At 41.8% G+C, this 26,835-nt stretch overlaps 1 protein-coding gene across 1 annotated transcript in view; it reads right to left on the reverse strand.

The window, feature by feature from the left end:
• The window catches only part of LOC122802503 (multidrug resistance-associated protein 1-like), a 1,262,326-nt gene that overhangs the window by 553,931 nt on the left and 681,560 nt on the right, over nt 1–26,835 (reverse strand). The window contains exon 13 of the mRNA XM_044072155.1: nt 12,773–12,949. Within this exon, the coding sequence (XP_043928090.1) occupies nt 12,773–12,949 (177 nt within the window). The remainder of the gene's footprint in view (nt 1–12,772; nt 12,950–26,835) is intronic.

Consider the following 26,835-nt stretch of genomic DNA (forward strand, 5'->3'; position numbering starts at 1 on the left):
CAAGATGGCATCTGCATGCTGAGAGGATATGACAGGTATATTCAGTGAAAATGTTCCAGGCGTTATATCAGATGACAATCTCAAATATGATCAGCATATACTTCACACCATTAAATCTACACACCAGAAACTAGTTTTCCTTTATAGGATCAATGGATTCCTTACAGATACTGCAAGAAAAACTCTAGCCACCATCATCTTATTGCCAACTCTCTTATACGTGACTGCTATCCTAACAAATTTTCTGGTACAATAAAATAGCTAAATATGCCACCAATCTCCATCATAGGCCTCACCATTGTCATCATAGCTTAAAGCAATTAAACTGGCTTGAACTGCACAACTACCTAACATATTCACAACTAACTACAGCACACAAACTCATTCATCATCCAGAAAAATGCCCTGCACTACAATACTTATTACTGCCCTACTGCCCAGCAAGGGACCTCCCTTTTAGTAACAAATATGGTACTTTTCCATTAACAGGGCAGCAGTCGTCTGCAAACATAAATGTTGCCGCAGAATGTACAGGTAAAACTTCCTGCACATTTCATCCTAATTACAGGTTCACGTTTTCAACAGATGTTCCTATTTCTGAAAGCTATTTCTCCCCCTCTGCAGTTGGCATTTTTACCAGACGTTGCTATTTCTCAAAGGTTGTTGTCCACATTTTCATTGTGTGCAGCTTGACAGGTACGCCTCACAGTATTACAAACGTTAGCAGACCGACCATTACAAATCAGACAATGCTGGTAAACAGGAGCACTTCCTTATTTGTTCACAATATAAGCTCTGTGATGTACACCCTCTTTATGAAATAACAGGGAATGTTTGTAAAAGTGGCTGTAGAAGCGACACTGACTTCGAATGAAATCAGTAACACTCTGACAAGACAGTGAAAATTAAAAGCAGAATACAACAAAATAATCAGCAGTGACTTGCGAGGAGAAAGCAGTATTACCCTGAGAAGAAAGGAAATATTTAAAGCAGAACACAAGATGGCAATAATCAGTAGTCACATGGCACAAATTCAGCCCAAACCTTAATCCAATAGAAAATCTGTGGGGCGACCTCGCAATCTGACAGATTTGGAGCACTGATGCAAGGAAGAGTGGGCAAATATTACCCAGTCAAGATGTGCCATGCTGATAGACTCCTACCCAAGAACACTGAATGTTGTAATTAAATCAAAAGGTGCTTCAACAAAGTATTAGTTTAAGGGCATGCACACTTATGCAACCAGCTTATTGTATGTTTTTTATTTTTAAGCCACACCAGTGCACTGTAGCTATGACTACTAACGACAAAATAGTGGCGCTCTGACAAAACAGTCTCTCTTTACCTCTCCTTCTCTGCTTGTACACCCAATAATAAATCCCCCATCATACTGTGCTCTCAAGAAAAACAAGAAAAAAAATGTTTATCTCTCAGATATTCACAATTGTATATTCTATATGGTATTGACTCTCCTTTTGATATTTTAATAATTAAGTTCTGCTATGTATGTTCAGTTCTATTATTTCCTGTGTGATGTGATACTTTCTTCTTATCTTGCCGTATTGTATCCTTTGTATTGTACTGTACTGGAGCTTTTCTCCCCGGGCCTCCTCTGAAAATGGACCTGTGTCCTGTCGGACTTTCCCGGTAAACAAATGTAAAATAAAAATAAATACTATATTTTTCCCCTAACATATGTGTTTGTTTATTCAATTGAATTATACAGGATATAGGTCACAATAAAGATGGGAAAAGTTTTGAAATGATTTATTGTGGTGTCATTTTTTTATATCACAAAAACCTGGCATTTTAACAGGGGTGTGTACACTTTTTATATCCATTGTAGGTACCACACCAGGGATGAATTTCCAGTTTCCCATCCAACTGTTCAAGCTGCACTTGAATTGGGTTAAGGGGAACTCTGTTTCACATGACTGGGGAGCCTGTTCCATATATGGGGTAGTCTCTGGGATATACACCTATCTTTCCAGCATGTCCTATTTATATCACAGGCACGGATTACGTCTTTAGAATAGAAAATTCTGGTGTTGTTTGTTTTGTGGATTTGCAGGAGGTCTATCAGAGTGGGTTCTGACAATGCCCTGTATGGCAGGAATAGATCTCCCCTCAAAAGCCTGTAGGAGACAGAATACAGGGATAGGGCCTTGAGGCAGTCTGCATAGGACATATTCCTTATGCCCTGTATTCTTTTTGAGAGGAACCTCTGTGGACATTCCAATTGTTGGATATGCCTCGTTAGGTACATACCAAAGGGGGCACTGTACTCACTGATAGGTCTGATGAATGCTGAATACAGTAGAACAATGACTTTCTTGGACTTAGTTGCCATAGCTTTGTTCAGATGTTGCGCAACATAAAATGATTTCCTCACCACTGTAATCACGTGATGACCAAAGGCTAGATTACTATCTACGTGTGTCCCTAAGAGAAAGCATCTCAAGAAGGAAGCAGTTTCCTGGCTTAAAAGACTTCACAAAGCAAATGTATTAAATAACCTCCTACTGCTCAATAAATTAACAACATCTACAGATTCACGTATCTTTCCTGTCAGAAACAGCAGTATTATATGTTCACTGTATTAATAGTGACATGATTCTAGTTGCATCTGAAGTGGGTCTATATTAGCAAAGCGAAAAACCCTATGAGCGAATACCAAATCATTGACCCCTATACCGCGAAAATCCCGAATGCACTAAACTGCGAAAAAAAAAAATATCAACTGTCATAGTCGGCCAACCCCTCCACCCGCTACATACTATCTACCCAAACAAAATAAATAAATCACATACATACACTAACCAAACCCTACCTCTAAGCTAAACTAAAGCACCAAAACCCTACCTCCAACACTACACTAAACCCCACAAACACAACTATCTATGCACTTTCCTTAACCCCTCCCTAAAATCCGTAGCTACCGTGCACTTCCCCTACACACATACACCCAAACAAAATAAATAATCCACATACATACATTTAAAAAAACCCCTACCTCCAACACTATACTAAACCCCAGATACACAACTAACTATGCACTGTCCTTAACCCCTCCCTAAACCTAAGGTCAGTAACTACCGCACACATCCTCTACACACATACACCCAAACAAAATAAATAAAACACATACATACATGTAAAACAACCCTACACCTAACAGTACACTAACTCTTACATTCAATATCTATCTATGCACTTACCTTCACCCAAATCCTAACACTAAAGTCCTATCTATCGCACACTTACCTTACGGAGCTGTACCTCAGACGGGCCAACCAAAACAAATCAACATTTCGAAATTCGCAGTTTTGACCGTTTGGGGTTTATGTACTTTGCACAATACGGTTCGACGTCTTCGTATTCGCCTAAAGGGATTTTCAATCGCGTAATAGGAACCTCCTGAAGCCATCCTTTTCTCTATCTTCATTTTTAACTGAAGTATAAAACATCATTTCTCTCCCACAGACACAAATGTAAAATTACAACGTCATCCTTCTTTTACTTTCATTATCAAAATGGCAATACTCTCTCTCCACAGACTCATGTCGCAAAGTGGCCCCAGCAAACAGGAGGCATGCCCCCCCCAGAATGAGAAAGTAAGCAAGCAGTTACTCAAAATTCAAGCAAAGTCATATGGGCAACCTCTTAGTTTACCTCAAATAAAAATACTGCTAAACCTGCTGCAAAGACAAAGGATAAGATCGTCTCTGCTACTTAAAGCTTATACACAAAACCACAAACAGATTTAGCCATATAATCTCTATACTCATATTAATGCATTATTTTAAAATATGTAAATACTTCAAAACTGTTAGCATATTGAAAACTGTGTTGTTTGTTTTGTAACAGATCAAGAGTGTTAAATTGATTGGCTTACACCATACTGAATTCACTGAACTCACAATCATATGTAGATGCCTTGTTTCTGTGTCCTCAAGGCTGAAAAGGGTCTTCAGAGCAGTCTGCCTACCCAGATATCAAACAAAGGAATAAATAAATAAATAAATGTATGTTTTTAAATAACAGGCACCTTTTCTCTTTAGCCAAAAATCCAACTGTATGTCACATGAGCTGGTTTCCTAAACAACACAATCTAAAAGTAAAGATGGCAGAGCATGAAGATCTGCAACTCGTGTCATCTCTCTTATTTTGCACTTATGTAACACCTACTACCTATGGCAATACTAAGGTAGCACTGGGGTTCACCACTACACAGATGATATTGTACTGTACTTGGTTCAAATATATCACTGATAGTAAACTTGTAAATAACATAAATGAATCTGTATAGCTGAAAAGTCAACAAAATTGCTGTAATCTCTGTTTATCCAAGATATTCAAAACACAGCTACAGACATAACTGTTCACAGTAATGCTTATAAGAGGGAAATTCCACCACAGCACATATGGCGCACAAAAGCCCCTAACACAGAGCCCACTACAGCACATATGGCACATAACCCCCAACACAGAGCCCACCACAGCACATAGAGCACACAACAGCCCCCAGCACAGAGCCCACCACAGCACTTACAGCACACAACAGCCCCCAACACAGAGCCCAGTACAGCACATATGGTACACAACAGCCCCCAACATAGAGCCCACCACAGCACATATCCACCCAACAGCCCCAACACAGAGCCCACCACAGCATATGCGGCACACAACAGCTCCCAACACACAGCACACAACAGCATATATGGCACACAACAGCCCCCAACACAGAGCCCACCAAAGCACATATGGCACACAACAGCCCCAACACAGATCCCACCACAGCACATACGGCACACAACAGCCCCTAACACACAGCCCGCCACAGCACATATGGCACACAATAGCCCCTAACACAGAGCCCACCACAGCACATATGGCACACAACAGTCCCCAACACAGAGCCCATCCTAGTTCACACCCCAACCCCAATGTTAAAGCCAATGACTTGTGCAACTATTAAAGAAATGACATTCAACTGACATTTTGGTGTAATATTGTGTAGAAAGAATAAGACGTACAACGTATTGGGAGGGAATGTCAGCTCAAATAGTGAAAGAAATGCTTAGCTGCGCTGTGATGATGTGAGGCAGTGCCAGCTGTGCCAGGGGGAGTACGGCAGTGCATGTGCAACATATGCCAGCACAGCTAGCTGTAGTTTTGTAGAGAATTTTATGTCATTTGTATATCAAACTGATTTGTACAGGTGCTTGTGTTGAAAATGTATTTGTAAAGCTGCTGCTTATTTTAACAATGTGCCAACAGTAGGTCCTGCTGGACAGAAAAAACAAATGTATATCTGACATGACTATGAACCTGTATATAACACTATATTGTAACTGTTGAAATGAATATATTGTAACAGAGGGCACTGGAAGAGATGAGGTTAATCTCAGTCCAGCTAACTTTGAAATACAGTCTGAAATTAAATTACCTGGTTTAGGCCATAAAGATTGTATCTTACATTTCTGACTGCAGCCAGATAGAAAATGTCTGTGAAAACCAGGAGTAGGAATCCTACTGTATTGTCCTTAGGGGTGAACTAATTGCTAACCTGGAAAGGTGGAAGTTTTGAAATGGTTTTATAGTTTCCAGATGCTATATACATCTCAGCAAAGCTCTATCTGTGTGTATAGTAACACGTGATGAATTCTGTTCAGTTTCTAGGAAAGGAGGTAGTGTGGGAAGCAGAGTCAGATGATCAGATGTATGTGATGTCATTCTGTAACCCAACATTGAAATGATGTTTTAATACCAGATGAGACAGAAATCTCAGGGCAGTCTGTTTGTGTAACAAAGAAGGAAGACCACTCACCTACTTCATCTTGCCTTGCTTTAGTAAGTAACCAGAGAATAGAAATTCTTTAGATCAGTCAGCAGAATATAGTGAGATTAGTCAAGTACTGTTTTTTGTATCTATGTGAATCTATCCGTGTTATTTTTAATGTTTCCTGTGACTGAAAACCTGATGTTTATTGTAAATAGATATTTTGTATTTTCATGTTTTTTTTATTATTTATTATCAAATACTTTTCATTGTGGCTGGTCTTTTAGAAAATATTTTAACCTTTGAGAGTACTTATATTTATTTGGTGACACTGTAGCCACTCCTGAAAGACAAAGACTTGCTGCATTGGTCAAACTACCATTTGTATTAGTATTAATTTTAATCAGTACAACTGGGTACCCTTGTAAGAGCCTTAGAGTAGTTGGCTGGTGGCAGTACAACTACCTTATAGTCTGGGCAAAGGCGGCAGAGCTATTAAATCTGTGCCAGCCTTTCCCAGGTGTGTGTGCATGTGTGAAAATCAAATCTCAAACAGTGTGCATGTGTCAGCTATTTGGAGCAGGGAAAAAGAGCACTGGTTTCCCAGAGAAGGTGGAGGACTTGGCTGAGTGTGCTCCCTGTGTGATCTTAAGGGAAATTGTGTTTGGTGCAAAGAGCTGCATCTGGAAATACTCTGTGTATCTATTTTTGTTCCAAGTGAACATCCCTCACCAGTGTCAGTGGTGAGGATTCAGGCTCTTTAGTTACTGGACAAAATACTAAAAAAAAGTCCAGTTGCTGCAAATTTTATTAATGTACATGAGGGTAATGTGTCTGACTTTTTTTTCTGCTCTTGCTCAACCTTTATTTTATAAATGGGATGTTATAGTTAGGAAATTATTGGAATTAGAAAGTAAGTTTATTTTAAATCATAGAACACTGTCACCTAGGGGTCTCAATTCTGAAGTTAATTTAGTGTATTAGGTAACCCTAATTTTTTTCCCATGTTCACTTTAAAAGCAGTTTTGGGAAATAAAATAAAGCAAATGAAGTTATATAAATGTATTTATTAATAAATATGTTATTTAATAGTACTTAAAATAGTTTAATGTTTTAAGTTATGCATGATGTGGCAATGATGCTTTAGATCAAATTAATTACGTTTAATTGAATTTGATTAATGGATTCTTAAGGGTTTTGATATGCATTAAAATGGCCGTGTTCATTGTCTTGTATCCATTGAAGGCGAAAAGCCGCAGTTCCAGAGTTGTACTTCTAGCCTAGCTTTCTGCCCCGGAGTTGTTTTTTTAGTACTTCTTTTCTTTTTGTTCATTTCTAGCATGTCATTGGAGGGGGCAGATGCTGTACTGGGTGTTTCCAAACCCCAGCGGAGGTTAACAAACTGTTTTTTATTGAATTTATGAATGAGTGTGAAGCTAAGTTAGTGAACAAGGACTTACGGTGATTGTTGGGTAAGCCTGATTACAATGTGCAGTTTATTCAGTTAGAACGACTGATGATTACGGAAATGAACTTGTTTTTTGATAGCAAGCTATTGGAAAAGTATTTAAGTTTGAATGGGACTCCTATGGGACTCAGAATTGCTAAACTGCCAGCGGTTCAGTTTTTGGATGAGGAACAAGATCTTTTGCAGGAATGGATTCAGTTTTCTCCTGACTGTACTTTAGGATGGCTTTTATTCTTATCAAGAGAAATCAACGTAGCAGTGAAAAATTGCAACAGCAGATTTTTCAGTTACAAGGCAAACTGAGTGAAACAGTTTCGAATGATACCTTTTCTACACAAATGTGTGATATCAAAGGCAAGCTTGAGGCGAGTGAAAGAATAATGGTGATGTAAAGGAAAACGAACAAGCTACTTCGTGATTTGAATGACTTCCATAAAGCTTCCATATATAGTCGACAGCGTTCACAGCAGAGTGGGAGGTCTCAAACTAACAGGAAGTTTGTTTCTAATGCTAGAAAGGACTCTTCATCATCTTCGTTGGACACTGTTTCCTCTAAAAAAAGTTTATCTTTTGAGAATACTGATGTGGAATCCATGTCTGACTTTTCTCATGGAACTTAGACTGTGGCGAGCACGTCAACTGTGTTGGTATAGCAGGGAGAGGGAAGAAGCATCATTGAGACATTATGGAACTGTTGAGTTATTAATACCTCCATTTCGGAGAAATATAGGTGGTTGTTTGCCTGTGGACTTTCTACATTTTCAACATGTAAGTGTTCACAATAATGCTGAAAATGAACTTAAAGTGATCAATTTGTCTAATTTAAAGTTGAATGATGTTGCTTATGAATTGCTTTCTAAAAAATCACAAAATTTGTGCCTGTTAAAATACCCACGCTTGCAGATTTGTTACTGGATATTATAAAATTCTGTAGGAAGTTATTTTTGACTGTATTCTATGATAAACAAAAAAATAATATTGTAATCTGTTAATCATCATCAGATATTGCGGAAGAAGATGATGCATTGTTAAATGTTTCCATTTATGAATATCCTTCTGAATGTGATTCTACTGATGAGTGTATTGAAGGGTTTGAAACTGGTTATGGTAAATTTTTTGTTCCTAGCTTACCAACACCTAGTAAGTTTATGTCACCCAAATTACCCCCAGCTGTAGTTCTGTTTGAGCAAATATTGATGAAGAAAGTTGAACATGAATATTTAAATTTTATTAAAAATGTGAAGCAGTACATTTTGAAAAATGAATGGGAAATGTTGAATATACTGAGAAGTCAACTGTCAGACTTTGTGTTCAAACAGACAGATAAAGATTGAAATTGGGTGATCATGTCAAGGGATAAATATAATAAAATGGTTTATGATCTTCTGTTGGTGCAGGAAGATTATTGGAAATTGGATTTTAATCCTTTACATGACTTTAATGAGCAGTTGTTGGAAATTTTGGAATGTAGGGAGAGGTTGGGTTTCTTAAACAGGGATAATGTTAGAAAATTATACATTGAGAAACCATGTGACCCTTCCTTTTATGCTTTGCTAAAAGTTCATAAGAATTTGTTAAAGTCCCCCAGGGAGACCTACAGTTTTGGGGGTGGGTTCTTATTTGCAAAATGTAGGACTATTTCTTGATTCTTTGTGAAAAAAACTTTTGAAAAAGATTCCTGCACATGTGAAGAATACTGAAGAGTTGTGTGATGCGGTCAAGCAAATTTCGTGGCATGATGAGTATTATTAGGTGGTGGTAGATGTAAATTCTTTATACACGAATATTCAGTTAAAGTGGGGGTTGGAAGCTGTTTGGGACATTATGGGTGAGGGCCCTAAAACTGCATTTGTGGTGCTGCTGTTGGATTTCTGCTTAATGCACAATTATTTTAGGTTTGGTAATGATACTTTTCTTCAGATTAAGGGAACGGTGATGGGAGCGTGATGATGGGTGATGGGTGAGGTGATGGGTGCTCCCACTTATGCCATTCTCTATATGAGTTTTTGTGAAAAGAAATGCATTTATAACACAAGGTTTTATAAAGAGCATGTGGTATTTTTTAGGAGATACACTGATGATCTTATTTTTCTGTGTAAAGGAAATCCAGGGGAGTTTGAAATATTTTTCTCTTACTTAAATTCCAATGAGCACAACTTGAGATTTTCCATGTTAAAAGGGAACCTAAAATTGTATTTTTGGATGAGAATTTTATGTTGTGGACTTAAACAAGAAGATTCAGCTTAGGCCACATAGGAAAGAGACTGCTCTTAACAATTTTTTACATGCAGCAAGTATGCACCCCCACCCCCCAATTTGCTTGATTTTTTTTGCCCATGAGTGAATTTAAGCGGATTGCTTGAAATACATTGGAAGTGGTTTGTAAGATGAAATTTCTTTTGGAAGCTAAGAAAAGGTTGCGTGTAAGTGGGTATAGTGAACAGGTTTTAAAACATGCCTTTGGATGCAGTTTTAAAAGGAAAATATACAACTAATGACATGAGAATGAGGTATTGTAACAATGGGTCAGGTGATTTTGAGGGCAAAGATCTCTTTTTTGTTTCCAAATGTTCTGTTTTTTCTGAGAGAATGAGAACAATTATTTTGGATTCATGGCATGTTTTGTGTGAGGACGTTAATGTGAGGAAATTTCCCAACTTTGTTTGATTTTCCTATGGGCATTATGCTAATTTGAAGGAACTCTTAGGCATGGGGTGCTTTACTGCTCAGCAGGATGTACTTGGTATGTTTGCTTGTGGACATTGTAAAGTGTGTGCTCATGTTAAAAATATTTCAGGGAATTTTATTAATGGTAAAAACTTTGTGTGTAAGGGGAAATTCAAGTGCCACTCATGTGGTGTTGTTTATGTGATAGGGTGTGGTTGTACAGAAATTAAATGGTTCATTGGGCAGACTAAAAGGGCCATCAAAGCAAGGATTATGGAACATTTGTGGGATATTCGTAATAAGAATATGAAAAGTCCAGTTGCTGAACATTTTATTAATGTACATGAGGGTAATGTGTCTGTTTTTTTTTTCTTTTCTGCTCTTGCTCAACCTTTATTTTATAAAAGGGATGATATAGTTAGGAAATTATTGGAATTAGTAAGTAAGTTTATTTAAATTATCGAACACTGTCACTTAGGGGTCTCAATTTGGAAGTTAATTTTGTGTATTAGGTAACCCTAATTTTTTTCCCGTTTTCACTTTTTTAAAGCCGTTTCACTGTTTTAAAAGCCGTTTTGGGAAATAAAATAAAGCAAATTAAGTCAGATAAATGTATTTATTAATAAATATGTTATTTAATAGTATTTAAAAATAGTTTCATGTTTTAAGTTATGCATGTTGTTGCAGTGTTGCTTTAGATTAATTATGTTTAATTAAATTTGATTAATGGATTGTTAAGGGTTTTGATATGCATATAAAAATGGCTGTGTTCATTGTCTTGTATCCGTTGAAGGCGAAAAGCCGAGGTACCAGAGTTGTGAAGTAAAGAACTTCCAGCCTAGTTTTCTGCTCCAGAGTTTTTTTTTTTGTATTTTTTTTCTTTTTTGCTCATTTCTATCATGTCCTTGGTTACTGGCCCTGAGCAGGGGTGTCACATGCACCGCATGCAATTTGTACCACAAAAATAATTCAAAGAATGACATGTTGGCATGAGAAGTACCACTTTACTGGTCAAGCTGATTGGGCACAGATCTGTTCAAACTCAAAGACTCATTAGACCCATTAAAGAGTACAATGCCCCTTTTGAAATGTACCTCACAAGACATCTGCAGCAGCTGGAAAGGCCACAGAAGTACCTCACAAAGAGGATTACTGGACTCAAACAAATGCCCTACACTGACCGCTTCAAAAAACTCCAGCTTTACTCCGTAGCATATCGCCTACTCCAAGATGATCTCTGCCTAACATATAAAGCTATGTCAAACCCAGAGCTGTTGGACATGCTACACCTAAAGAAATCCTAATCCCTCCAAGCTACATGCTCTAGGGACCTAAACCTTGTCACCACAATAAACAGGACATACTGGAGGGATAGATTCCTGTCCCAGAGACTTCCTATACTCTGGAACAAGCTACCCATCTATGTCAAGCAAAGTTCATTAGCACTCTTCAAGAAAAATCTTGATGAGTGGATGGGAAATAGGAAATACACCCCGGGGATCACTTCTGTGTCTCTGCTGGACAGTGGCACAGGAAAATAACTTTCTTGGGTGGAGTAAGCTATGGTACCTTGCTGGCTTGGCTTATGTAGGCCCTTGGGCCGATAGCCTAGTACCTACCTATGAATCGTGTAGGTTTAGGACTGTGATTTAAAATTCTCTGAAGTAATCAAACTGAAATAGTACATAAAACTCATCTGTGACTAGTACATTAAAGTCTAGATTCTTGAGAGACAGGATAACTGAAGATGTCATGTCTGAGACAGGATAACTGATGATGTCATGTCTGGCAGAAGCATGCAATACAAATGTCAGGAAATTAGATTTGTAGGAGTGGTAATTCAGACAAATAATGGCCAGTGCACACTATCTGCATGCTAATGGACGAGTGGACAGGACTATTCAAACAGTGAAGAATCTGATGAGAAAGATCAATAGCAAAAGGTATGAGGGCTGTCATTTCACAGATTTGGAACTCCACAATAATCCACGAAAGGGACTCAGTCTCTCACCAGTTCAACTTTTAATAGGCAGAAAGTTGAACAGAAAACTATCCACCAATGCCTTAAAATCAATACAAAGTATACCACAATGACAGAAAATGTACAAAACTATCATGATTTACAATATATAGAGAAAGATAAAGAATACAAAAGCAGTCCTCCAAGTATTCTGATGGGTTCAAGATTCTTTTTGTTTTCTGTTTCCCTAGTCAATTAGAAATGCACAGCAGGACTTTTAAAAAAACTTGGTCCTTACCCCTGGCACTTAACGCCATGCGTACATCAGTTCAAATTCCATCTCAGAGCTCTTATTTCCTATCCCTGCCATACCAAGAGTGCCCCTATAGTGGACCTACTCTATTTCCCACACCTCCTCTGAATTGATGTTGCTACATGTTCTTAGCTGGGTCACCATCTGCACTTGTTTTTACCTGCTCCTTTACTTACACATCTACTTAACCATCTCAGCAGACTGCAGACATTAACTTCTTCATCATTACATTAACCACATTATAAATCTTTTATTTAGCCTTTAATTTCCTCAAATGTTCTTACCTTCTTATATGAACTCACACACCATGTGCAAAGCATATGTTGCCCTGTATTTGAGATATTAAGAGCTTATTCTGTTTTTTACAGTAATGTTTTAATAGCTTTATCCCCTATTGAACCTCCTTCAGGCTGTCCTTTAAAAATGAGATGGTCATTTCAACAAGTACAATTATCAAAGGAAATGTAATCAATCAACCAACCTATGAAATTTCTGGAAAAAAAAAACAATGGCCACCAAAGACAACAGGAATTTAAAATGTCACGAGGAGAACACAGTAGGAAATATAAACATGATGATTACCCTTTCACCAATCTCTGTCTGGTCTCCGTCCATTAGGAGATCAAGATCTGGTAACAAGGCACATGAATTCAAGGTCTGCTGATAGCGAGTATTATGCAGTTCAGAGCCAAACAGGATGTTTTCTTGCAGAGTAGCATTCTGGATCCATGCCTGCTGTGAAACATAGGCCACAGAACCCTAAAATTGTCAAAGGCAGGATAACGTGAATACCACTTAACAAGCAGACATTTACAAATGTTAAATAAATAAATAAGCAAGTTAAAATAACACAAAAATACAGGGCAGAGTAAGAATCTGATTTTGGAGTGAGGCATGTAATAATCCTCACAGCACTAGTAAAACTAGCAAATGAAATGCAGTCTGTTGTAGAGTGAGCTATCACAACAGGTTTTAATGATGTAACATAATTCTACCCTGACAAAATGCACATTATCACCATTAGAAAGGTTAACATCAGACATTATCAATAAGCCTCTTTGGTAAGATCTCAGCTTCACCTTTCCAAGGTGCATGGTTCAGTCTTACTGTCTGGGCATTGGCTGTGGGGAGACTGCATTTCTTCCCATATCTGCATGCCGTGTGTGTGTTTTCTCCAGACCCCCCAATTTCCTTCCATAAACATACTGGTTGATTAATGACACTAAATTCTATACACTGTGGGTATTAAATTTAAAGAAATACTGCATATGTACTAGATAATATTGTAAAATGTTGGTAATGGCACACCTAATCAGTATATTACGGTAAGAGAAAACATGTGACAGCATAGTAAACTATGAACTAAAAGAAGGGCTGACAACCCAAAATGTTGGACATGTTTACCTCTCACAGACAAGGATTTAGAGGCCAGGAATGGAAACTGTTAGTGAACACTGACCATAAAAAGCTGTAGAAAGATGAAGACCAGTGAATGTACTCAAGCAGTACCATACGACAAACTGTAGTTTTACTTATTTATTTATTTTAGATTTGGTTAGCAGGAAAGTCCGACTGGACACAAGTCCTTTTTCAGCAGAGGCCCAGGGAGAAAAGCTCCACATATAACATAGATTAATAAAGTACAATTTCACAGGTTCAAAAGAATAACTCTATACAAATTGATCAAATAAAACTAGGATGACAAACACCTCAAACTGTACATCAGCTAACAGTACATTCTACAGGTAAGAAGATGAAGCACCTTAAACTGTGCGACAGAATAACATTCAGTATGATATAGTGTTACTGCGACAGAATAACATTCAGTATGACATAGTGTTATAATATTATAAACTAAACAAGTGTCTATGCTTAGAAGAAGCAGTAACTGTTGAGAGGAAGAGAGAGGTATGCGGAATGAGATGCAAGACAAAGACAAGTCCACTGTCTGACAATAAGGTAGGAGTGTTTACTCTGGGTAACTAAGAGGAAGATAGAGTTAGACTAGCTTGGGGAGTCACAGTTACAAATCCAATTAGCTTGGAGGTGTGTTTTTAGAGCTTTCTTAACCTGCGCTAAGGATGAAGTGGCTGATATATTAGAGGGCAAAGTGTTCCATTTTGTAGCAATATGGTCTGAATAGAGGGAGGTTCCTGCAGAGCTGTTGGCTAAAAATAGAGGGAGGTTCCTGCAGAGCTGTTGGCTAAAAATAGAGGGAGGTTCCTGCAAAGTTGTTGGCTTAGAATAGAGGGAGGCCCCTGCAGAGGTGTTGGCTTAGGATGGAGGGAGGCTCCTGCAGAGTTGTTGGCTTGGAATAGAGGGAGGCCTCTGCAGAGTTGTTGTCTTGGAATGGAGGAAGGCTCCTGCAGAGTTGATGGCTTAGAATAGAGGGAGGCCCCTCAGAGTTGTTGGTTTAGAATAGTGGGAGGCTCCTGCAGACTTGTTGGCTTAGAATAGAGGGAGGCTCCTGCAGAGTTGTTGGGTTAAAACAGAGGGAGACTCCTGCAGTGTTGTTGACTTAGAATAGAGGGAGGCTCCTTCAGAGTTGTTGGCTTACAATAGAGGGACGTTCCTGCAGAGTTATTGGCTTAGAACAGAGGGAGGCTCCTGCAGACTTGTTGGTTTTAGTCACTTGAAGGAGGGGTTTGTTGCTGGAGCATAGGACACTAGTAATGAAGTAAGAGTGTATTAGGTTATGTAATGCAGGGGTTTTATCAAGGTAGTAGAGAATCGTATGAGTTAGCATAAACTGGCTGTAAAGAGACGATGCGGAAGTTCAAGCCAGTTGAGTTGTTTAAGGGCTGAGCAATGGTGTGTTTGATGTGGGCTATTGGTGGCGAACTTTCCAATTTTATTACAGCACACATCAAGGTTAGATATGTACGACTTTCTGAGATTGGTCAGCATAGGGGAGGCAAAAAGAAGTGTAGAGATGAGATGTGTTTGTGCAATTTTAGCTCTGGTGTTGTTCGTGAGGAATTGCTTATTTCCATACAGTCTCCCCGGTTTTTTAAGTACATTCTTTACGGTGAGTGTCAAATTTCATGTTGCAGCCTATATCAACTCCTACAAGTTTGGTGTGAGTGACAGGAGAGATAGTTGTCTTATTGTTAGAAGTGATAGAAAGCGTGAGTAAGGGAGTAGAGTGATTAGTAGGCTGGAACATGAGGTTTGGTTTTATTGGAGTTTAGTATTGGTTGATAGTTGTTGAGCCGTTCTTCTACAGAAAGAAAGGAGGCCTGTGTTTGTAACCATTTTTCTACAGAAAGGAAGGAGGCCTGTGTTTGTAGCCATTCTTCTAAAGAAAGGAAGGAGGCCTGTGTTTGTAGCCATTCTTCTACAGAAAGGAAGGAGGCCTGTGTTTGTAGCCATTCTTCTACAGAAAGGAAGGAGGCCTGTGTTTGTAGCCATCCTTCTACAGAAAGGAAGGCGGCCTGTGTTTGTAGCCATTCTTCTACAGAAAGGAAAGAGGCCTGTGTTTGTAGCCGTTCTTTTACAGAAAGGAAGAAGGCCTGTGTTTGTAGGTGGAGTTCTTGGAGGGAAGGAGAGGCACAGATTAGTGCTGAGTCATCAGCGTATTGGATGATGGAGGCATGCACAGATTAGTGCTGAGTCATCAGCGTATTGGATGACAGAGGCATGCACAGATTACTGCTGAGTCATCAGTGTAATGGATAACAGAGGCATGCACAGATTACTGCTGAGTCATCAGTGTAATGGATGACGGAGGCATGCAGAGTAGAGGTATAGAGGCTGTTAGTGAAGATAGAGAAAAGTAAAGGACCACGGATGGAGCCTTGGGGGACACCCAGCATGACTGATAATAAAGGAGAGAGTTCTTGCCTCCGATGTACTGCTTGCTGTCTACCTGTTTAATAACTCTGAAATCAGGTTATGGTGGGACTGCTAAGATTCAGTTCCAAGAGGGATTTAATGAGTTTGTCATGGTTAACCATATCAAATGCCTTAGAGAGGTCAAGAAAGATAGCAGAGATATAGTTAACATTATTTTGGTGGTTGTTTACTATATGAGTGGAAGACATAAGGGCTGTTGTGGTGTTGTGATGGGGCCTGAAGCCATGCTGAGTGTTTGTGAGAAGGTTGTGTGTGTTGAGGTAATTCAAGATTTGTGTGTGTATATATACATCTCCAGTATTTTGGACAGAGGTGAGAGTATTGCTATTGGCTGATAGTTGTTTAACTCTTTTGATTTACCCCATTTGTGGAGTGGGATGATGTGAGAAGTATTCCAGATCTCAGGGACTAGATTTTCAGATATTGAACGGTTTATAAGAATGCATACAGGGTGTGCAATGGCATCAGCAGCTATTTTCAAAAATTCAGATGTGAGTTTATCAGCGGCTAAGGGGGTGGGTTTTAGTTTCATAAAAAGCTTCTTAACTGAATCAGTAGAGACAGGATGAGAAGTAAAGCCATTGTTGTTACTATGGAACTGGGTGGACAGCTTTAAGAGTTAGCTAGTGCAAGAATGGATTCAGTGAAGAATTTGTTGAAATGGGTGGCAACATTCAGTGTGGTATCAGTTAAGGTCGGAGGGGGAGTATCTGATTTTCCAGGAAAGAGAATGCTGTTAATGGCTACCCAGAATTTTTGGGGGTTATTTTGATATTTTGTTTGTATATTGTGGTAGTAGTTGATTTTGTCTAGTTTGACACATTTCTTTGCCTTGTTGTACAGTTCTAGATATGCTTGCTTATCTGTGTGGGATCCAGTGGGCCCAGGCTTTATCTCTGGATTTCAGCACATATCTAGTCTCTTTGCCCAACCAGGGAACATAGTTGGATTTGACTCTGATATTTCTGAGAGGGGCCTGGGAGTTTAAGATATCTAAAAAGGTGGAGTTGAAGTACTGGACAACTTCATCAAGGTTAAGATACTTAAGAGGAGTCCAGTTACACCCCTTTAGTGCATTTTCTTGTTACTTATTACCTGGTAATTAGTGGGCTTTTCCTGATTTGAGTAATATATATAGGTAAATGGTCACTCATGCTGTTAGAGAGGCATCCTGACTGACAGATAAAGAGTTGGTCTGTTTGTCAGAATCTGGTCAAGTATTGACTGTCTCTTGGAGAATTTGTCAATTCTAGTGGGAGAGTGGATGAAGCTGAGAAAATCCATGGAGGTTGGGGAAGTGCATGGGAGAAATGGAGTCACAAGTTGACCAGTCAAAGTCCCCCCAAGATGATGGTTTCATGCTGGAGGAACTCAGAGGCCCAGTCAATTAGGGTCTCCAAGATGGGTGTGTTGCTGCTGGGAGGTTATATAGTAACCAATTATACGGACACTTTTCTGGGGTTAATTTTTAGTTTTGCAAGTATAATTAAGCATAATTTCTGCATTGCCCAAGATAGGTGTATGTATATCCAAGTTTTCTACAATTAGTTGTTTTTTAAATAGTAAAGCTGCACCATCACCTTTTTTTTGATGTGCAGTCCTTACACAGTATGTTATAGCCTGGTGCTAGAAATTTCATTATTGGAAATGTTGGGTTTCATAGGTTGGTACTACGCTATCGGCCCTAGGGCCTATACAAGCTTAGCCATAACAATTCCCTGGCTATTTCTTTCCAAAGTATTTATTTCCCTGGACACCTGAAAAAGCATTGCTTCTTACACACACACACACACACACACACACACACACACACACACACACACACACACACACACACACACACACACACACACACACACACGCACACAACACACAGTTGCCATGTCTGGGATTAACTTCTACCTAACTAGTTTATCACACTACAGCATTACGCAGTCATAGGACGCACTACAGAGATTAGTGCCAAGTTTCATTTAATAGTACTAAGTCAGGAGAATATAGGGAAAGACTAGCGTGAAGGTCATGGACTTTTTTGCTAATGCTTCTGACATTCATATTTAGTATGAGCAGGTCATTAGCTTTCCTGGGAAGTTGGAATGTGTTATGAGATAGATTACAGTTAGTTAAGTGGATACTGTTATCAGATGGGCTGGGATTAGAATGTACATGTCTCCACTGAGAGACAGCCTGGCTGCAATGTCTACTTTGGTACTTATGAGGTTAGTTATATTCTTGTCACATTTTATGGATAGCTTATTGGTATGGTGGGAGGATGTGAAGATATGTGAAGGCTGCCAGACTAGCCAGGCAGAATTTTGTAGATAATTCTGTCATTTGTAAATATTAATATAAGCTACAGTCTTGTTCGCTTAAATGGAAGAGAATGGTTTTAAATGTTGAATGTCAAAAATGTAACAACAGTGCACTCTGCTGGAAGAAAACTGATAAGTCAAGCCTTGTATAACTGTTTGATCTCAAAACTTGGAGCTGAGATGTCTGAATGAAGGAAATCTTCCTATTGTTTTGAGACCAGGGTTAACAGCTAGAATTTACATATATATAATGTCTTTTATTGCTCTGGCTTCCTGACCAGCTGCAATATCAAAACGGTTGTTACTCTCTGAGTTTCTGTTAGCCTGGGAAATAGAGACTAATGATGTAATCTGAAATGAGTTGGTGGTACTGTGTTATCAATTTAAGGACAGAGAGAGAATCAGGGCATTTTGCATTTGTCTTCAGAACATCCACCACCACCCGCACTGCCTTGCTCTATATGTAAGTTTACTTTAGAACTGTGTTTGCTCTTAGATATAACTAGGAAATAGGAAGTTTAGTCTAGCTGTTTTCTGTACTGATGTCAGAACTTTTCTACTGTATTATTTTAAGCATTTCTCTGTGATTTCTGATCTCTTGACTAGTACTGTGTAGCAAGTAGTATTGTCTTTTATTATTATTATTATTATTATTATTAAATATTTTTAAACCCTTCAACTGTGGCTGTTTTATGTAGAGATAATTTAAGCTCTACAGTACATTGCATGTATATAGTGATACTATCCAAGCCACTCTAAATAAGCCTTGCTGTTCGTCACACTTACCATTTGGATAATAATATTGCACAGTAATAACTGGACAGCCTTTGATAAGGGCCTTATTAGTAGCTGGTATTAGTGGTTGGTGGCAAGTGGTACTACCATATAGTCTGTGCAGAAAGGGCATAGCTGGAGAACCTGTGCCAGCTTTCCCCAGGAGTGTCTGTGTGCTTGTATATAAATCATAACTCAAAGTGTGTGTGTGTGTGTTTGCCAGCTACTTGGTCAGGGACATGAAGCACTGGTTGGGCAGAAAGGGTGCTGGAGATTTTAGCTTGACCACTAGGCTGAGATCTGGACCCTATAGCTGTGCCAGTGGGGAGTTTTATTGGGGATCTGGAAAGAAAGGGAGAAACCAGCCCCAGACTGACTGTGATCTCTGTGTGCTCTTGAGGGAAATTGTACTTTACTGTGTGTGCATTTGTTATCTTTCCCAATGCGAACGCCCCTCTCTGGTATTAGTGGTGAGGATTGAGGCTCCTTGATTGCTGGGAAAGTGCATGGACATCACAGAGGGTAAGATAAGTTTAAGGGTATGAGGATAGATGTGTAGGATAGATGGGGGATAGAGGGGGTGATAGGTGTTGTTCCAGTTATGTGAATGGTAGGGGTGTCATGATGGGGACGTATGTTCATAGATTCATAGGTTCATACATTAGAACTAGACTAACTGCCCTTGTGAGCCATTTAAAGGCTAGCCAATTATCCCTTGTGAGACTCAAACCCTGCACCTTGTGTTTGTAAGACAACACCTTAACCATTAGGCCACCCTCCCAACCCTGTTGGATGGATTGTTATGATATGAAGTAATGTGTGCAAGTAAGACCAGGATTGTTAGTGGTACTGACTGTGTAGGTATATTTAGGTAAGTTGTTAGTAGTACTGACTGTGTAGGTATATTTAGGTAGGTTGTTAGTAGTACTGACTGTGTAGGTATATTTAGGTAGGGTATGTTAAGAAATAAAGTAGATATAGTTATTGTTTGAGCAATATTTAATCCAGTTTAGGCCTTGGTAGGGATGTAGTGTACCCTAATATTTGTTGTAATGGCAGAAGTTGAAAGTGTGGCTACTGGTTTTATTAGTGTTATTTTAATTTCCAGGGAGAAGGGGGGGGGTGATTGCAAGAAGAGCTAGTATGGGAGTGAAATAGTGATGTAGTGACAATGTTGTGATGTGGTTGGATGAAGTTGTGTTAGAAGAGTGGCTTAAAAGACTATAAATGTAAGGAAAGAGGGGGTGGATGGGAATGGGGGTAGGGTAGGGGCATGGCTTTAGCCTGAGCATAGCGGGAAGAACTGGAAAAGAGTGAGCACTTGCAAAACACAATCACTATGGATTGAAATAGCAGGTAAGCCTCTGAATCAACTGCGGCCCAATAAATCCAGCTTAAACTAGCTGCTCTTGCAATAAAAAAAAAAACAATACTGGTAGTAGACTTTGCTATGTGTTTGGGTGGCTACTATTAGAAATGTAATAATTTTAAAAGGACACTATTACCAATCAGCCTAATGTATATGAACTGCGCTATTTTTATCAGACACCGTGGATACTTAATTTGTTTAACAATTCATTGGAAAAGAAGATTTTCTACAAGGGGACCTGGCAACAGTGGTCCCTGGGAGTGTGCATGTCATAACGTTAGTAAGTATGCTATAGCAGGCAGCTAGGTTTACATGAAGAATAAAACCTACACTAAGGCTATTCGTATAGGGGATTGAGGTCCCGTTAGTTGTTTTACGGCTGGTTCCTTGTATGAAAAGTCACTGGGAGGTTGCAGCAGGTCCCAAGGATTGAAGGGAGACTGCCGTTGTGCGTAACAGTTAGAGGAATTAAAATGTGGAGCACACAGGCCAAAAAACGCTGATGAAACTTAACTGTGGCTGTCTCAGGGGTTACGACTGCTACACCAAGGACTATTACAGCTCACTCAGAGCGTTTAAAAGAGGAATTGCAATTGACCAGAAATTATGTTTATCAGAGGTATGTTTATTTTAACTTAAAAGTGAACTTTAATTTGACTTCAGTGCTGTAAATAAACTGCATTTAAACAAAGAAATGTCAGTGTATTAGATTTGTTTCCACTGGTTTTAGTGGGTGCAATTTGACCATCACATAACAAATACCACGGCTTTGCATTCATGCATTGCAATCAGCAAGTGTAAAAAAATTAGTCTGAACTAATTATCTCATGGAACAGAGAACTGTTTTCATTTTGTGACTGAACTGTTATACTTTGCCAAATAAAATGGAGAAACTCACAGACTTTGGTGCAGACTAGTGTGAATATGGGTTACTATGCAGTGGCTCTTCAATCAAGAAGTGTGGCTCTCAAGGAAGAGGCAAATACGTCTTCCACTCTATTGGTTGCCCCACCTTTAAAGAAACTGGGTAATGATGAAGACATTGAATCCTACCTCATCGCTTTTGAGAGATACAGTATGCCACCCAGAAGGACTGCACTCTGTCTTACTGGCAAGCAATTTTATTTTCACAAGTCAAAGGAAAAGCCCTTACGGCATGCATGTTCAGAAAAGAACTGCTAGTTACTGCTGGTGCATATTTTGAAACGTTGTAACTTACACTTAATTAAGTTACGTGGTAATATCACAATGTCTGAAAAGATATTCTAAACCTATAGCTAGAACCTGACCTGAACAGTAAAGGTAAAATTAGAATTTATGTACTCACCATAACGTTCCATCTGAGTAGGTGTATTCATTTGTCTGCAACCTGTGGGTTATGGATCCGATATCGGATCCGAACCGGCATGGTTTACCAGCTATGGATCCAAGCTCTCAGCTCCTCCCCTCACCCATAATGCCCTGCTCTACCCTCATGACCTCAGATCGAGTTTGCCAACAGCAAGAACACCCTGAAAAGGGTAACACATAATATGCAGGAAACTGAAAGGCCAGGGGGATAGGAGGGCGGGATGGTTGCAGACAAATGAACACACCTACTCAGATGGAACGTTATGGTGAGTACATAACTTCTAAATCTGAAGTAGGAGATTCATTTGTCTGCAACCTGTGGGACAGAGTCCCCAGCTACCTGAATCTTGGGCGCCATCATGGAAGGATATTCGAGCACCGCGGAGCCAAAGGATGCTCTACCCCTAGATGCAAGATCCAACTTATAGTGGGAAATAAAAGTATGAGATGAAGCCCACGTGGCTGCTGCACAAATATCATCTAGAGGAATCCTAGCCTTAAAGGCTGCCGAGGTAGATACTGACCGGGTTGAATGGGCGTGTACACCCTCCGGTGCGGGCCTTCCTGAAGCTTGATAAGCCAATAAGATGCACTGTGAAATCCAGCGAGACAGAGAAACTTTAGAAATTGGCTTGCCCAAATTAAATTTAGCAAAGGAAATAAACAACTGGTCGGATTGCCTATGACCAGCCGTTCTGTTTAGATAAAATCTAAGTTGCCTGTGAACATCTAAGGAGTGAAGCTTGTATTCACCTTTGTTTTCATATTTAGGAAAGAAAACAGGGAGGTTAATGGATTGATTGATGTTTGCTTCAGAAGCTACTTTAGGAAGAAAGGACGGGTTGGTCCTGAGGTAAACACGGTCCGGATGAAATACCAAGTAAGGAGGTTTAGCTGATAATGCTTGGAGCTCTGAAACTCTCTTGGCGATGTAATGGCTACTAAAAAGGCTGTCTTGAAAGACAAGAATTTGAGATCCACCGTAGCCGCTGGTTCGAAGGGGGGGGGGCGGTCAAGGCCTGGAGAACTAAGGAGAGGTCCCAAGGAGGAACCGCTTGTTTTACAGGGGGCCTGAGAAGGAAAGTACCTTTAAGGAAAATTTTACACAACTTGGCTGACATGAGTGGACTAGAGTCATGACCAATGTGATAATGAGAAATTGCCGCCAGTTGTACTTTGACTGTGGAACTGCTGGCACCATCGTTAAAGAGAGTGGTTAGAAAGTCAAGCACTAAAGGGAGAGGAACCGTGAAGGGATTCAGGCCTTGCCACTCCGCCCACAAAGAAAACCGTTTCCACTTGCTGCGGTAGACTTTCCTAGTGGACGGTTTATGAGCTGCCACCAGGATTGCCTTAACAGGTGACGAAATACCGGGAGTCCTGATCAAGAGTGGAACTGGAGCAGCCAAGCGGTCAGCTTCAGGTTGTCCAGGTTCGGAGGAGATATGCAGGATGGGTGGGATATCAGATCCGGAATGGGATCTAGAATCCAAGGAGGATTCACCGAGTGAGACCTTAGAAAGGGGAACCAGATCTGTCGAGGCCAAAACGGAGCAATGAGAATCATTCTGCAACCCACCCGAGAGGCTTTCTGAAGAACTTGGAGCATCAGAGGCAATGGTGGATAAGCGTACAGAAGACCGGGTGGCCAAGCATGCACCAGAGCGTCTCTTGGAGAACCTCCTGGAGGGGGTATCAGAGCGAAAAAACTGTCGCACTTGGTGTTTGAGGGAGAGGCAAAAAGATCGCATGAAGGAGTTCCCCACCGTACGAATATGCGTTCCGCTACTTGAAAATTGAGAGACCACTCATAAGGGGTCAGAATGGTGCGACTGAGCTTGTCCGCCAAGATGTTGGACCGACCCAGAATGTGCGTTGCTATTAGAAAGCGGTTGGTGGAGATTGCCCATTCCCAAACTCTCATGGCTTCTCGACAAAGGGGGTAAGACCTTGTTCCCCCTTGCTTGTTGATGTACCAGACAACAGACATGTTGTCCGATTGAATCACAATTGTTCCCAAGGGAAGAAAGTCCTGAAGTGCTAGCAACGCTAAGAGCACTGCTCTCATCTCTAGAACGTTGATATGCAGTAAGGTCTCTGAATCGTTCCACGTGCCTTGGACGGTCCGGCCCGCAAAATGCCCCCCCCCCACCCGAGGCGGGAGGCGTCCGTGGTCACCGTGGCGAGAGGGGGAGAAGCACAAAATTGGCGGCCTCCGTGGAGATCTGGGGAGTGGAGCCACCACAGGAGGGACCGCTTGCAAGCCTTGCTGATCGCAATGGGATGATGCATAGGGAGAGCAAGGTATGACCATTGTACTAAGAGAGTCCACTGGAGGATGCGCATATTGAGCCTGGCAAGAGGAAGAAGTGCTATAGCAGACGCCATGGACCCTAGAGCCCTCAGGACCAACTCCGCCGGAACAGAACTTGAGTGGAGAATGGCCCGCACCTGGAGCTGCAGATTTTGAACTCTGTCCGCAGTGAGGAAGGCTTTTAAACTCCTTGTTTCTAACCTGGCCCCTATAAAATCTAAGAGCTGTGTGGGCCAGGTTGGATTTCTTTGTATTTATTGTAATGCCCAGAAAGGGAGCAAGATGGAGAAAGGAGTCTCGCCAATAGTAGTAGATGCCTTGTTGGGGCGGTAAGAAGCCAGTCGTCCAGGTAGGGAAGACCTGCACCCCTGAAGCCTCAGGTGGGCCGCTACCACTGCTAATACTTTGGTGAACACCCTGGGGGCTGTGGTGAGACCAAAGGGAAGGACCCGAACTGGTAGTGACTGGCTCCCAGCCGAAGCGGAGGAACCTCCTGGAGTGCCTGTCCATCAGGATGTGGTAGTACGCATCTTTGAGGTCTATAGAACACATCCAGTGATTTTCTCCCAGAAGGGGGAGAATAGATTGCAGAGTGACCATTCGGAATTTTTCTTTGGGGACTGCCAGGTTCAAGAGAGAAAGGTCTAAAATTGGTCTTAGTTCCCCCGTCTTTTTTGGCACTAAAAAGAACCTGGAGTAGAACCCTGATCCGATCTGGTCTGGGGGGACGGGCTGGATGGCTCTTTTCTTTAGCAGATGGCCAATTTCTGCCAAAGCGGCCTCCCGTTGACCGGGTGGAACGTCTGGGAGGGACTTCAACTTTGGTAAGTGACGAAAAGGGATGCGGTATCCTCTGGATATGATCTGGAGAACCCAGCGGTCTGATGTTATGGACTCCCATGCCGCTAGGTGCCCCGAAAAACGTCCCCCGACTGCCTCCAGAGTGGAGCAGCTGGGCAACCCCTCAGGGTTGCTGCGCGGGCCGTTCAGAGAAAGGTTCTCTGGACCCGAAGTTCCTGGGAGCCCCTCTGCCTCTAGGGTGGCGTCCTCTCTGTCCTCCTCTGCCACGGAAGGACTGGTTGTCCGGAGCAGGCTGGGATTGCTGCGACTTCCGGAACCACATCTTCTTCTGACCCTTTTGGTTCCTAGAGTAGGGCCTCTGGGGTGCAGAGAAGCGGATTCCGACGGCAGACAGCGTCTTCCGTCCTTCGCTCTGGGTCAAAGTGTCGCGAACGGTTTTGCCAAAGAGGGCAGAACCATCAAAGGGGCGTTCGCAAATGACGCTTTGAAGGGCTCAGAAAAATCGCAGTGACGGAGCCAGGCCTGACGTCTAGTGACTAGGCCTGCCCCTGCGGCTCTAGCGGCGCCTTCCGTAGCATGGGAGAGTAGCCGCATAGAGGTATTAGTAACTGATCTAAGAGTGGCCATGCGGGTGGAGTGCAGCATTTTGTCCTCCTCCGACATGGACTCTGGGGGAGATGCAGTGTATTCTTTAATGAGATCTCGCTGCATCCTAATGACGTGTGCCAGGTAGTTCAGCGCCCTTACCGAGAAGGTCGCTGAACTAAACATCCGCTTCCCCAAGCGGTCCATCATCGAGACTCCTTGCTCCGGGGATGGACTGAGGGACTCTCCTGAGCAAGTTCCCTCTTGGTGGCCGCCGCCGTCAACATGGCATCTACCGGAGGCCCCTTACTCCAATGGGCACAGTCGGACGGTGGGCTGAGGATCCTATCGGGCCTCTTAGGGATTGGCTCCATGGTGTCCGGTTCCTTCCACGCCCTGGTGGTAATGAGGTCCACCAGGGGGTCGGCAGGAGGGAACACCCAAGAGGTAGACGGGCCCGCTTCAAATGCCTCCAAGAACACGGACTCGTCCGAGGAAGACTTGGGGGCAGACCACCCCCCCCTTATACGGAGCATTTCCATGATGTCTCCAAATGAGACATCCTCGGGGGGTGACCGTGGGGAGCCTTCCCCTTCCTCCAAGTCCGTGTCTTCCGTGAGAGACTCGGGGGAGTCAATGTGCCTCCTTTTGCACGTATGCTTGTGAGGAACATCCTCTGGGGGGCTGTCAGAGGACTCCTCGCAAGCAGCAACCTGTTCCAGGGGAGCAGCTTGGGGCACAGAAGCGGGCTGTCCCAAGGGCCGGATGGTGGAAGCCTGACCCAGTGCAGAGGGAGCGCGGGACGGAGCCGAAACAAGTGCCGGGGGTCCGGAGACCCTCAACAGGGCCCTCTCCACTACATCAAACGCCGAAGGAGCCGATCTCGACCAAAGGATCCGACAATCGCCCCTCGGATCCGAAGAGTGGATCGAGCCGGCGCCGGCGCCGGATCCGGGACAGTGCGCTCCGACACAGACGGCGCCGAAGGAGCACTGATCCCCCCGGATCCGAGGCTCGGATCCAGGCTCCGAGAGGTCGGATCCGATGCACTCGAGGGCAGGGTCGGATCCGAAGTACAAAGTACTATTGGCGCCGACCCACCCCCGGCTCCGAAGCTGCTCGGCTCCAACTGCTCCGAACCCGGGTAGCGTGTCGGAGAAGGGTACGGTTACTCCCGAAGGAGCGGAGGTCGGAGCCGAGTCCGGCGGTAAAAGGCCCGCCAAAACAAGCTTGGACCTCCGCTCCTTCAATGCCCTGGGGTTGAACCCTGCACAAATGGAACATC

Source organism: Protopterus annectens, chromosome 5.part0, assembly GCF_019279795.1.
Source record: "Protopterus annectens isolate FY-2018-M chromosome 5.part0, PAN1.0, whole genome shotgun sequence".
Taxonomy (NCBI): Eukaryota; Metazoa; Chordata; order Ceratodontiformes; family Protopteridae; genus Protopterus; species Protopterus annectens.